The sequence below is a fragment of the Macrotis lagotis genome, chromosome 2 (assembly GCF_037893015.1).
Source record: "Macrotis lagotis isolate mMagLag1 chromosome 2, bilby.v1.9.chrom.fasta, whole genome shotgun sequence".
Taxonomy (NCBI): domain Eukaryota; kingdom Metazoa; phylum Chordata; class Mammalia; order Peramelemorphia; family Peramelidae; genus Macrotis; species Macrotis lagotis.
Window position 1 is genome coordinate 160,650,470 of NC_133659.1, and position 13,860 is coordinate 160,664,329.

The window sequence follows — 13,860 nt, forward strand, 5'->3', positions numbered from 1 at the left end:
TAGGTAGCATGTTTTATCATGAGTCCTTCAGAATTACCTTATATCATTTCTTTTCTAAGAATAGTCAAATTATTCATAGTTACTCATAACACAATATTGTTGTTACAGTATACTATAGCCTCCTGGTTCTGCTCATTTCATTTTGCATCAGTTCATGTAAGTCTTTCTAGATTTTTCTCAGAGCATTCTGATCATCATTTCTTATAGCACAATAGTCGGCCATCACAATTTTATACAATTTTTCAGTCATTCCCCAACTGATGGACATCTCCTCGACTTCCAATTCTTTGTCACAACAAAAAAGAGCTGCCATAAATATTTTTTTACATTTGTGTTCTTTTCTTTTTTGTTTTTTATTTCCTTGAAATATAGTCCTAGCAGTAGTATTGCTAGGTCAAAGTGTACACACAGTATTATAGTCCTTTGGGCATAAGTTCAAATTACTCTCCAAAATGATTGAATCAGTTCACAGTTCCACAAGGAATGCATCAATGTCTGAATTTTCCCACATCCCTTCCAACATTTGTCATATTAACCAACCTGATAGGTATGGGGTAGTACCTTAGAGTTACTGTAATTTGCACTTCTCTAATCAATAATGATTCAGAACATTTTTTCATATGAAAATAACTTTGGGCTCGTCCAAAGGTAGTGAGTTATCTCCCTCCCTTCTCACGACTGCACTTGACTAGTCTAAAAAAAATTTTTAAAAATTAAAAAATTTTAAAAAATTACTTTGCTTTGAATGAAAAGTGTCTGTTAATATCTTTTATTTATTTATCAATTAATGAATGACTTATTTTTAGAAATTTGACTCCAATCTCTGCATATTCGATAAATGAAATCTTTATCAAAGAAACTTGCTACAGTTTTTTTCAGTTATTTCTATGTATTTCCTTTCATTCCATTTTCCTCATTTATCCAACTCTCCCTCTCCTTTCACTTCATCCATTCTTAAAATTGCTTTTGATAATTGCATCAACTTTATACTATCCCTTCTAACAATCTCCCTCACTTCTTTTATCCTCTTTCCCTCTTCTTTTTCTATAAGGTAAGATAGATTTATACATTCAACTTATTGTGTATGTTGTTTCCTCTTTGAACAAATCTCACTCAATGCAAGTAAGATTCAAACATTCCCCCCACCTCCCCTGACTTCCTTTTCACTGCATCTTTTATGTGAGAGAATTTATCCCATTCTACCCTTTCTTTATCCCTTCTCCAGTTGCAGTCCTCTTTCTCACTCCTCAATTTTATTTTTTTAAAATATCATCTCATCATATTCAATTTTATACCTGTGCTTCTAACTATGTATATATAACTGCCCTGAGAATGATAAAGATCTCCAAAGTTACATCATGTTCCCCAGTAATAATGGAAACAGTTTAACTTAATTACCTTCCCTATTTACCTTTTTTAGGTTTCTCTTTTGTCATGTGTTTGAAAGTCAAATATTCTAATCATCAGGAAAGCTTAAATGTCCTCTGCTTCAATGAATACCCATTTTCCTCCTCAGTTTTGTTGGATGGATAATTATTGGTTGTAATCCTAGCTCTTTTGCCTTCCAGAATATCATGTTAAAGTCCTCTGCTCCTTTAATGTAGAAGCTACTAAACCATTTGTTATACTGACTGTAGTTCCATGATGTTTGAATTGTTTCTTTCAGCAGGCTTGCAATATTTTCTCCTCATATTGGGAACTCTGTAATTTGGTTACAATACTCTTCAGATTTTTCCTTTGAGAATCTCTTTCAGGGAGTGATTGGTGGATTTTTTCCCATTTCTATTTTATCCTCAGGTATCAAGATATCAGAGCAATTTTAATAATTTCTTGGAAGATGATGTATGCTTCTTTTTTTAATCTTAGAGTTCAAGTTTTCCAATAATTATTAAATTAGCTCTCCTCTATCTAGTTTCTAGGTCAGTTCTTTTTTCCAATTATATATTTCATATTTTCCTTTTGTTTTTTTCATTCCTTTGATTTTCTTTTATTGTTTCTTAATGCTAACAGAGTCATTGGATTCCATTTGCCCAAGTCTAATTTTTAAGGATAATTTTATTCTGTGAAGAATCATATTTTCCATTTGACCAATTCTACTTTTTAAGGAGTGCTATTCTTCAGTGAATTTTTTACCTCCCTTTCCATTTGACCAATTCCCAGTAGACTGTGCACTACTCTTACCCTGGTGTGATAGACTTTTCCTACTAACCTAAGTTTTCTTGGACTGGAAAAGTATTTCACCTTGATCTTTTAAACATTCTGTCACTCCAGAATTCATTTTGAAGTGTTATTTTAAATTGTTTAGAGAGGAATTTGGGAGAGTTTATATGAGTCATTGTCTTTTTTTTTCCAACATTTTGGCTGTATCCTTTGAGTCTTTCAAGTAATATCAGGATCTCTATAGGAAAGTATAGAGGAGAAGGAAATTTCACAGGAAGAAAGATACTCTAACTAAGTTACAAATAACCCTAATCATTGAATTGTCAAGGATTTATGTGTTCCTTCTCTTACCAGTAATATAGGAATTTATGAAAGAAAATGGCCTTGCATGAAAGGAATAGGAATGAGTTAGGTTTCCCTTATTATTTTTCTTGCTTTTTTATCTAATTAAATGCATTTGTTTTGAGTTAATGTGCCAGGTTTGGGGAGGAGAAGGAAATAGGATAAAAATTATAAAGGGGGAAAAAGTCAAAGTAGACAAAGAAAAAGACAGGAACATGGAGGAAGAAGAGAAAGAGGAGATAGGAAGGGAAGGAAAAAGGAGAAGAAGCAAAAGGAGAAGAGGAGAAAGAAAAGAAAGAATAAATGGAGTAGAATTAAAAGGAGAGGGAGGAAAAAAGTAGAAGTATTGGATAGAAATCCATAAATTATGGGTTTGAATAGATGCTAACCAAAATCATACCATCATACCTTGAAGCTCAGAAGAGCTTCCAGGAATTATAGAAGAGGTTCGAATTACACTTGTAAATGACTTTTGTGCTTTGGTGAGGAATAGTGTGGGACATAAGCAAATTGTTGCAAAAGAATCAAAAGGTTATAATGCCAATAATAAAAAAAATTGCTCTTCAGGCTCAGGGTCTACAAATGTTTCAAACTAATAGGAGGAATTTTCCCCCAAAAAATTGGGGCAATGGGAAGGAAGAAAGAAACACAATTATTTTTTGGCATCTAGGCTTATAACTGGTTCATATTATATGAGTTTCCATAGGCCTTTCTTCCAACAGTTTCAAGTATTCATTATTCAGAAATCTCAGGGCAAAGAAATTTAGCTGGGATTGTAAAAATGGGAATATCTACTAATGGGATGCATCTCATAACTACCCTTCTTACATGATTTGGACATTGTCTTTAGGAGACTAGAAGTCCTCTGTTTCAAGAGGTGAATTGGGCAATCTCTCTTGTTGCCTAGGATGACTGTATCTATATGTTTCTTGTGACCACTGTCTTTCCCTTGCCCCAAAATACCTATTTTGAAAGATCTCCAGAAAAATTTTAAAAGGAATGGACAATTTTCATTAATCAAAACTAACTTTGATTATAATCAAAGGAACTTTTTATTAAGAAAACTCCCTAGCTCACTGAATTTCACAAATATGATTTTTTTTTGTTATTCCTCTGGCCATCATAGTCTTAGACTCAAGAAACCTGAATTTGAATTCTAGCTCTGACATTTACTGAACTCCCCTACTAGAATGTAAACTTCTTGAGAAATGGAATTATTTCACTTTTGTCTTTGTACCTTCAATATCTATCACAATCCCCGACATACTGTTGTTCAGTTGTGCCTGACTCTGCATGACCCCATGGACAACAGAACAGCAATACTGTCCATGGGGATTATCTTGGCAAAGATAATAGAGTAGTTTGTCATTTCCTTCTCTGGTGAACTGACACAAACAGAAATTAAGTCACTTGTCCAGAAATACAACTGAAGTCAGATTTTAATTCAGATCTTCCTGTCTCCAAGCCCTCCATCCTGACCTGGAAAGTGCTTAATAGATGTTTATTTCTTAAATGAATGAATGATCATGGATAAGTCCCTTAATTCTTCTGTGACTCCATTTCCTCATCTATAAAATGGGGAGAACAGAGCTTATGCTAAATTCCTCAAAGGACATTTATGAGGAAAGCATTTTATAAAAACTTATGCGTGAAATCTTATAAAATTCAGAAGTAGAAATGACCTTAGAAATCATAGTTTTACTTCATAGATGAAGAAACTGAATCTCAAGGGAATATGATGGTTTGTCCAAGGTCAAACAAGTATTAAATAGCATACTCAAAATTGAAATGTAAGACCAATGTTTCTATTACACTACAATTCATAATATGTTTTTACCATTATGAAGTTCTTTTCCTCCCTGGACAGATCTTTCTATTTCCTAGCATAAAATAGTTTAAACAATTCTCCCAATTTTAGTCATTTATTTTTCCTTAAGCTCCCTAGAGTACCAGTCCTTGGAACCCCAGAAGGCCATAAGTACACTCCAGCCTAATTGCACAATTTAATACTTCTCTATAAGCTGGACTACTTTCAGTCTCTTAAGAAAAAAATAGTTCTAAATTTTCAAGTCCAGATAATTCTAATTCTGACTGTACATTATCTTTAAATATATATATATATATATATATATATATATATATATATATATATATATATATATATATAGTGTTTCTGAAACAGATGTTCCAATTTTTCCAATTCATCCTCCCTAAGGACTCTGCTTCAAAAGCCCTGCCTGCCTGAGACATAGAACCAAAGACCAAAGTACAGTTTCCTAGGACTTGCTAGGAAGAGCAGGTAAGTGTGTTTTCTCTTCTAGTGAATTTTTGAGAATCTAAAATCATTTGTTTAGAAATGGCTAGGACTTTCAAGGTCATGTAAACCAATCCCCTCATTTTACAGATGAAGAAACTGAGGCCAGGACAGGTTGAATGACTTGTCAGGGGTCACACTGTAAGCAAAAAAAATGGAATTTGAACTCACATCCTTTGGCTACAAAAGCTGTGTGTGTGTGTGTGTGTGTGTGTGTGTGTGTGTGTGTGTGTGTGTATTTAGTTGTCCTAAGCTCTCTCAAGAAATATACAGTTTATTTTTATATAGCATTTTTATTGGTTAAAAAGCATCCTCCTCACCATAACCTTATGAGGTGAGAGTATCAATAACTCCTTTTAAAAGATAAAGAAGCACCTGAGGTTGTATTTATCCTCATTCATGATAATCAAGTAGAGTTGTAAATAAGGACATTCTATCAAGTCCTCCTGGATACTTTGAATAATACTCTGGACCATTCCCTCCTCCAGATATCCATTCCTCTTGCTACCATTGACTGTTCAGCTTTGCAGTACCTACAGGTTGACAAAATAACCAAATATTGGCAAACATTTTGTGCTTGAGGTTCATAGATAGTCGAATAATTATCTGACTTTTTTCAAGCTTTCTTTTTCTGTTCTAGGATAGACCATTAGATGTGGAAGGGATCTTTAGTGATTATCAAGTCCCATTCTCTCATTTTGAAGATGAGTAAACTGAGTTCCAGAGATCTTAAATTGAATAGCTCAAAGTCACTCTACTAGCAAGTCCAGACCTAGAACATATGAATAGGAACTAAAAATCTTGACTTTAATCCAAGTTCCACCACTTATTGGAGATGTGATTCTAGGGATGTGATCTCTGAGTTACTGTTTCCCTGTCTATATAACATGAGTGTCTCAGAAGGACTATCAAGTTCATTAGTCCAACTCCTGAATTTTAGAGGTAAGGAAACTGAAGTTCAGTGCTGGGACTTGGGATTGGGGGGGGAGGGGTTACTTGCCCCAAGGTCACAGAGTTAGTATGTGGTCAAAGGTGTGACTCAAAGCTCTCTCATCTCCAATACCAATGACCATTCCAGGACAATACACCATACCTCAGTTAAATTACCATAATTAGCACTTGTATATAAATTGTCAGGACAGTATGTGGCACAGAGGATAGAGCCAGTCCTGGAATCAGGAGGACCTGAGTTCAAATTCAGTCTCAGGTTTCTGACCCTGGGCAAGTCTCTACCTGTTTTCTTCAGTTCTCATCTTTAAAATGAACTGGAAAAGGAAATGGCAAGTCATTCCAAAGAAATCCACTGCCAAAGAAACCTCAAATGGGGTCACAAGGATTTAGACGCAACTGAAAAATGACTAAGCAAATATAAATTGCTTTCTCTGTCCTAGGATACTATCTCCCTCATTTCATTACAGGCTCCTTGAGATCAAGAGCCATATCCGTCATATCTCACAGTATTTTCCACTGAGCCTAGAAAATGAAAATTCAATAAATACATGTACATTGAAAGACTAAGTAGATTTTCCTATTTCTGAATCTTCTGACAGGCTTTGTAATCTTCCTAGGATAGTGTAACATTTTTACCAGTCCCCATTTCTCCATTCCTTCCAAACATTTCCAAACTCATATTTTCCACCCTGATTAATGTCATCTGTTCTCCCTTGAAACTGAGATCATATTCTTCACTCTGTGTCTATTTATCAGATAAACTACTTTATAATTTTTCAGAAGGGGTATGTGTGGGCTGGGGTGTGTGTGTATTTGTATGTCATAAACTTAGAAAAGTTAATATTATCCACACCAATGAAAATTATTTGTACAAATTCTGCAAGAAAGAAGGGAAAAAGCAAGCATTTATTAAGCACCAATGATATACCAGGCACTTTGAGAAGTTCTTCACAATTGTTGTCTCATTTAATCTTCACAATCACCCTGTGAAGGAGTTGTTATTATTATTATTCCCCACTTCATAGTTGAAAAAATGAGACAAAAGAGGATAAGTCGCTTATCCTAGGTTATATAGCAAGTAATGAACTGAGGTCAGATTTGAATTCAGATCTTCCTGAGTTCAAGACAAGGTGATATGCAGGTAACATTGTGATAGGCAGAGTATATGGATCTTCCTGAGTTTGAATCTCAGCTTTCCAGTTTGTGACCACAGACCCTATAAAATAAGGTATAGGACTCTCTTAAGGGGTCCTTTGAATTATAAGTATTTATTAACCCCATTTTATAGATGAAAAAACTAAAGTTATGAGATTATATTTCTTGCCCAACATTACATGGGCTAATTATATAGTCAAATGATAGAATCAATGATAGAGTCAAAATCTGAATTTTTTGGTTGTGGTCCAATCTCTTCATTACTCTGAGCTTCAATTTCACATCTTGGGCAAAGTATATTTTTAAACTTTCCTCTGCTATAGAAGATAAGTTCTCATCATTCTACCTTGCTTTATGATCACATTCTCTGTATAAGTCACTTCCCAAGGTTGAATTTGAGGATCTTCAAGGTATTTTCCAATTCTAAAAAGTATAATGGTGATAATGAAAACAATGATGACAACTCTAACTCAGTGATTTAATTTATTCCTAGAAAGAAATTGCTAAAATGCAAAGAATCAACCAAACCATTAGGGTCACCAGCTTTATCCTTGTGGGTTTCTCCAGTCTGGGTGAGTTACAGAAGCTACTCTTTGTGATCTTCCTACTTCTTTACATGACAATCCTGTTGGCCAATGCCACCATCATGACTGTGATCCGCTGCAGTAGATCCCTCCATACCCCTATGTATGGCTTCCTTTTTATCCTCTCTTTTTCTGAAACCTGTTATACCTTTGTCATCATTCCCCAGCTCTTGTACCACTTACTTTCTGACACCAAAACCATCTCTTTTGTGGCCTGTGCCACTCAGCTTTTCTTCTTTCTTGGCTTTGCATGCACCAACTGCTTCCTCATTGCTGTGATGGGCTATGACCGTTATGTTGCTATCTGCTTTCCCCTGAGATATATGATCATCATGAGCAAGAAGCTGGGACTGGGACTAATATCTGTGTCTGCTGCAACAGGATTCTTCATTGCTCTGGTGGCCACCAATCTGATCTGTGACATGCCCTTCTGTGGCCCCAATAGGGTCAATCACTATTTTTGTGACATGGCACCTGTTATCAAGCTAGCCTGTACAGATACTCATGTGAAGGAATTAGCTCTATTCAGCCTTAGCATCCTGGTTATCATGGTTCCCTTTGTGCTAATCCTAATCTCCTATGGCTTCATTGTCAATACCATCCTTAAGATCCCTTCAGCTGAAGGGAAGCGTAAGGCTTTTGCCACATGTGCCTCCCATCTCACTGTAGTCATAGTCCACTATGGGTGTGCCTCCATTATTTATCTCCGACCCAAATCTAAATCTGCATCAGACAAGGACCAGCTGGTGGCAGTGACCTATACTGTAGTGACTCCCTTACTCAACCCCCTTGTCTACAGTCTGAGGAATCAGGAGGTGAAGGCAGCACTAAAGAAAGTCTTCTGAAACCAGAGCCTGCCAAACTGATTTGAAGGAGTAGAATTTTAGTGTGTAAAGCAGGGGTGGGGAGAGAAGGTGCCTAAGGCATGCCTTCCACCATACTGTTTCTTCAAAAATTCAGGATACTCTCTCCTTAACATCCTGGAAATGAGCAGACAAATGTGAGTTATCTTATACAGCATCATGAATATGCCCCATTGCCTCATGGGGCAATGATTTAATCCTCAGCATAACTTAGTGGAAAAAGGCACTGGACTTGGAGACAGAGGGACTGACTATAAATCCTAGTTATACTTACAATTTAAGTGGCCATGGGCAAATCTCTTAACCTCTCTGTATCTGTTTCCTCATCTAAAGATGATACTGGACTGGATGCTCTCTAAGATTTTAAATCTATTATCCTAAAATGAATCTATTTTGTCCTACTCAGCACCACCCCCAGAATACTAGAATGTTTCCAATATTTTTCAAAACAAAATTTATGAGAAGATTCATCAAACACAAGGTCTAAGAAAATTTCCTGAAATAATGTTTATATGTAAGTGTATATTCATATATAGAATATATGGAAATATAATGGAAAGATTACTTGGATTTTAAGCCAGAAAACCTAGGTTCAAATTCTGCTTCTGTTGTTTATTTGCCATTTGTAAACTGAAGAAACTGAAGTAGAATTCCTTCTGGCTCCAGGTTCCTTCTGACTCTAGATCTATGATTTTGTGATCATTAGAAGGCTAAATACTATAGTGGAGAAGCTTTAGATTAGGAATCAGGATAAATGAGTATGAGAGTTGACTTTACCTCTAGTAAACTAGAGCAAATCTCTGAATCTCAGTTTCTCAATTGTAAAATCAAGGAGCTGAATTAGGTAATTTTTAAAGTATCTTGCAAGTCCTCTCCAAGGATTTGATGCTTCTATGATAAGATGTCATGTTAAGAAAAATCAAAAGAGGCAGGGTTAGGATCAGCCCATACCTGGAAGAGTTGGAAGGATATTTCTATCCAAGAAAGACAGTCCCAAATGTTTATCCTCACAAAGACAACACAATCAATAAACAGGTATTTATTAAATGTTTATTATGTGCCCAGTGCTGAGAATACCAGTATTAAGGATAAGTATAAAAAACCTTACAAGAAGTTTATTCTTTAAACCTATGTGAAATAGTTCAATATAAGCCAGTTTGAGAGAGGGTAGGCATTAACAAAACAGTATGAGAGAGAGAGAGAGAGCAGGAGGGAATTCATCCTAGGAAAGAGGTAGGACCACTGCAACGAGAGGTAGAAAGGGAGAAAGCATGTCATATGTGAGGAAGAGGAGGCCAGTTTGCCTAGGTCACAGAGTATAAGAGGAAGAATACTGTCTACTGAAGTTGGAAAGCTAGTTTGGGATTTTCAAGCTAGTGGGGTTTTCAGAACTAAATGTAGAAATGTATATCTTGTACATAAAAAGTTAACAAGAAGCAAAACGAATGAAACAATCTTAAAAGTCACAATCCAAGGGTCTGGGTCACTGACTGGGGGACAGACCAGACTCTTTCTCTGGTCAAGGACTGTGTCCCAACACTACAATGAGCCAAGGTCCCAGAGATGGAACTTAAGGAAACTAGTAAAAACTGCCCCCAATTGTCCCTAAAAAAGAAGAGTAGAAGTTGAGCCAAATACTTTCCAAAGGTCCTGCTTTCCTTCTTTTTCTGAAACACAGGGGGTTGTTTGAAAAAAACGTTTGATTAACTCCTAAGGTCCCAACAGCAAGTACCAAAGCAAAATCTTTCCAAATGCAGGAAGCCAATGACCCTCCCAGGAATTTAGCTGAGGTTTAGTAGTATGTTTATTTATATACCAACTCCATAAACTTTACTTTTTCCCAAGAAGCCCTTGATCAGATTAGAGCAGGAGAGCTGAGCTTACTCCCTAAAGAAGCTCTGTAAAAGGAAGGACAAAGTTTGAGCAGATCAAACACAACAGGAACTTTGTAGTCAGATAGATAATGGGTGGGGGAAGTGGGAAAGAGAGGGGAACTACTGTGGTTCCAAAAAAAGAGCTTAGCAGTGACTCCAGAACTACAGCAATCATCAAACCAGTAGAATGGAAATTCCAGTCTCTTTCTCCCTCTCCTTCTAGGTATTCATCAGTATTGGATAGAGTTCAGGCAGGATTTCTTCTGAGTGGTATGAGCATCATCATTTGTAAAATTTAAACTATACTCTGCAATATAAACCTCATTGAACCATTGTGACAGAAGCTCTTTGTAAAGCATAAAGTTCTATGTAAGTGGGAATAAATTTTACAATTTACTATTTAACAAATGTATATAAAGTCCTGCTTATCAAGTGCATCATAACAAAATTATTATCCCACATTCCCCTCACCCATAAAAACTGCCAACAAAATTGGGATTTCACCTTGGAGCAACAGGCACTAGAACTTGGTCACTAGCTGACAAGAAATAAAAATAAGTATAGTGTGCAGTGTTTTTCTTTACAAGGTTGCAAGCTGAGATATGGGCAGGAAGTCAGCTTTAATAGACTTGGAAAAGATAACTCAATTTTTAGTGTGAGCATTTATACTTCAGAAATCAACAATAACCACAAATTGGGGTTGGTTTCTTATTTTGTTGATTTCTTCACTTAAGAAAGTAGTTAATCATCATCATTCTCTGGGCTAATTTTTGTGACTTCAAACCTGAGCATGATTTTATTAGTAACTCCATTTTTTTCTTTCCTGTTAGCAAACAGGCTTATTCCCTCAGGAGAGGGGGAAAAATGAGAGGTGTGATGTGAGCAAGTTTATATCCACAAAAAGGAGGAAAGCATTTATAAAAGTGCTTGTGAATCCACTCCAAAAAGTGGTCAATTAACTTCTCAAGTGCAGGATTAGAAAATTGAAAAAAAAATGAAAAAGTGGTTGTTTCTGGTTAAATGAGATTGTATTGATAATTGCCATCCACCAGCACTCCCACTGCAAGTGAACCTCTTAAAACCCTGTAAGACTTTTGTCTTCAGAAAGTATATCTGAATTCCACAGTAGGAGTTTCCAGATTAGACTGGGGTCCTAAACTCAACAAGAGCAGTGTGCTTCTCCTTTCCACCAGAGGGTAAAGGGAGGTTAGAGATGGCAGACTTCCCCTTTCTGTTTTTTTCACCTTGGGGTTCTTTGATATCACTACCATTGTCTCTTCCTTGCATTGTATGTGTTATTTTATGGCTACTGTATTAGGAAAAGTGCATATTATCAGAATTAATGTTTTATTATAAAAAATAGTATACAGAAAAGTGCTTTTTCAGCACCCTCTAGAAAAAGATTAGCTTTTGGAAATCTAACTCCTCTATTTCCAATAGGTTCAATGTACTGTATCAGCATTCATGTCTTTTTGCTTTTTCTGCATTTTCTAGGAACTTTGCCCCCCATGAAAAATGAGGATTGACTATTAATAATGCAATGTATGTGAATCCTTCCTCCCAACAGCCCCAGCACACTTGTTTTGCTCTGTCAATAGTGCTCAGTAGGAGTAGAAGAGAAGACTTAGGGAACGAAGTCATCATCAGATTGGAAACCCGGTAATTAGAAAATAAGGATGATGATGAGGATAAGAAGGAGGAGGAGGAGGAGGATACAATTGTTCTTTCCATATAGTGTAGGTTAGAGACACTGCACCCCCATAATCTGAAAACCCATGTAAAATTTTTGACTCTCCCTTTTTATCAGAAAAGAAGTCTGAAATTTTTCTTTTTCTTTTATGGGAAATTTACAGTACCATACTGTAAAAATTTGGGCTGATCTTATATAATATAAATACATATATTTTCTGCATTTCTGAGTTTCTAAATTTTTATGTCATCTGCTGGCTTGTGCGTGTTATCCCACAGCTGCAAAACTCACAAAAATTTCCTATTTAATTTCTTATGCCAATTCACAAAATATTGAAACCATGAAGTCACAATTTGAAAAGGAAAACTGCAACAACAGCAACAAATAACATTTATATGGCAATTTAATGTTTACAGAGTGTTTTACATTCATTATCCAATTTTAGCATCACAACGTCCCTGGATATGTCACAAATTACTTTTAGAGATAGATCTGATGTTAACATTCTATTAATTCATGTTCAATATTGAGAGTAAATGAAGTACTAGTAGGTCATTGAATACTTAATAACATTTTACTCCTATAGGCAATCCCAGTACTACCTATTCCCTGATTCACCCTTCCTTCCCCCCTCAAAAAAAAAAACCTTCACCAAAATTAAAAGTCACATAAGGGGGATAATATTAAATATTTGTCCCTTTAGCAGCCTCTGTGGAAGAGTTACTTTCATCTCCCACAGGGTCTAAATAAGTATTTATCCACAGCTCCAGACAGGGACCTAGAATTATCATCATTATAGATTTCTAGTTGTTTAACAATAGTTTCATCCTCCTCCATATGCTATTAAAAAACAAATCATCACCCAACAATATCAATCCTTGGTCACCCAAGTCCTTTCAGGAAGGAGTTATTCAACCATCCCAAAGGTAAAAAAAAAAAAGCCTGTCAATTGAGGGAACCTGAGCTATTTCTCCAGGGTGTTCATAGTCCTTTGAGGAAACAAGGATCTGGACATCAAAATTTCCAGAACAGGGAAGAAAAAAGGGAGAGGCTGAGAGAATCATCTGGAACTAAATCCAAAAACAGTTCATTCTTATCAGGCAAGTTTACTGGAAAATAGATCACAGAACCACAGGTCCAGGAAGATTTTCCTCTTCCTTAGGTGGCATCAATTTTTCACAGGCATGGCTTCTAGGATGTTGGCTATTGTAATGATGCAGTTGTTGATTAGAAAGGGCAGACTTCTTACTCTGAGATGAGAGACCACCATTTTGCCAGTTGGGGATATCTTAATGGCCACTTGGGCTGGGCCAGTGTTCCAACTGGCACAAGAGCCCAACTGGAAAGAAATAGTAGCCTTATATATTCAGTTAGGGCAACATATGGTCCCATACCCTGACATTACTGCTATTGTTCAGTTACTACAATCACGTATGACTTTTCATGATCCCATTTGAAATTTTCTTGGCAAAAAATACTAGAATGGTTTGTGATTTCCTTCTTCACTTATTTTACAGATGAAGAACTGAGGTAAACAGGCCAAATGCTTTTCTAGTTTCACATAACTAGTGTCTAAGGTCAGATTTGAACTCAGACAAATAAGCCTACTTGACTTCAGCCCTGGCATTCTATCCACTGTACTATCTAGTTGCTCCTTACAACATAATGCAATCATTGTAATGTTCATATCATAATCAAATGCTCCCCTCCATCTCCCTCCTTTCCTTTCTTCCTCTCCCTCCCTCCCCTCCTTCCTTTCTTCCTTCCTTCTTCTCTTCCTTCTTTGCTTTCTTCCTTACCTCCCTCTCTCCATTCATTCCTCCTTCCTTCCTGTCTCTCTCTCTCCATCCTCCCCTTTTTACTGTCCCTTTGTCCATATAGGGAATCATACTGAAATCTCACAAGATATCTTGTGGTTTACAAGCTA

General features: G+C 36.2%; 1 protein-coding gene across 1 annotated transcript; it reads left to right on the forward strand.

Moving 5' to 3' along the window:
* The first annotated feature begins 7,430 nt into the window (after positions 1–7,430).
* LOC141511253 (olfactory receptor 10T2) lies at positions 7,431–8,453 on the forward strand. The gene has a single exon (XM_074220490.1). It carries the CDS (start codon positions 7,431–7,433, stop codon positions 8,349–8,351), a length of 921 nt encoding a protein of 306 aa, XP_074076591.1. The 3' UTR covers positions 8,352–8,453.
* The last annotated feature ends 5,407 nt before the right edge of the window (positions 8,454–13,860 follow it).

Coding starts and splice junctions, on each gene's coding strand:
- LOC141511253 (XM_074220490.1), top strand. CDS start 7,431: ATGCAAAGAATCAACCAAACCATTAGGGTCACCAGCTTTATCCTTGTG.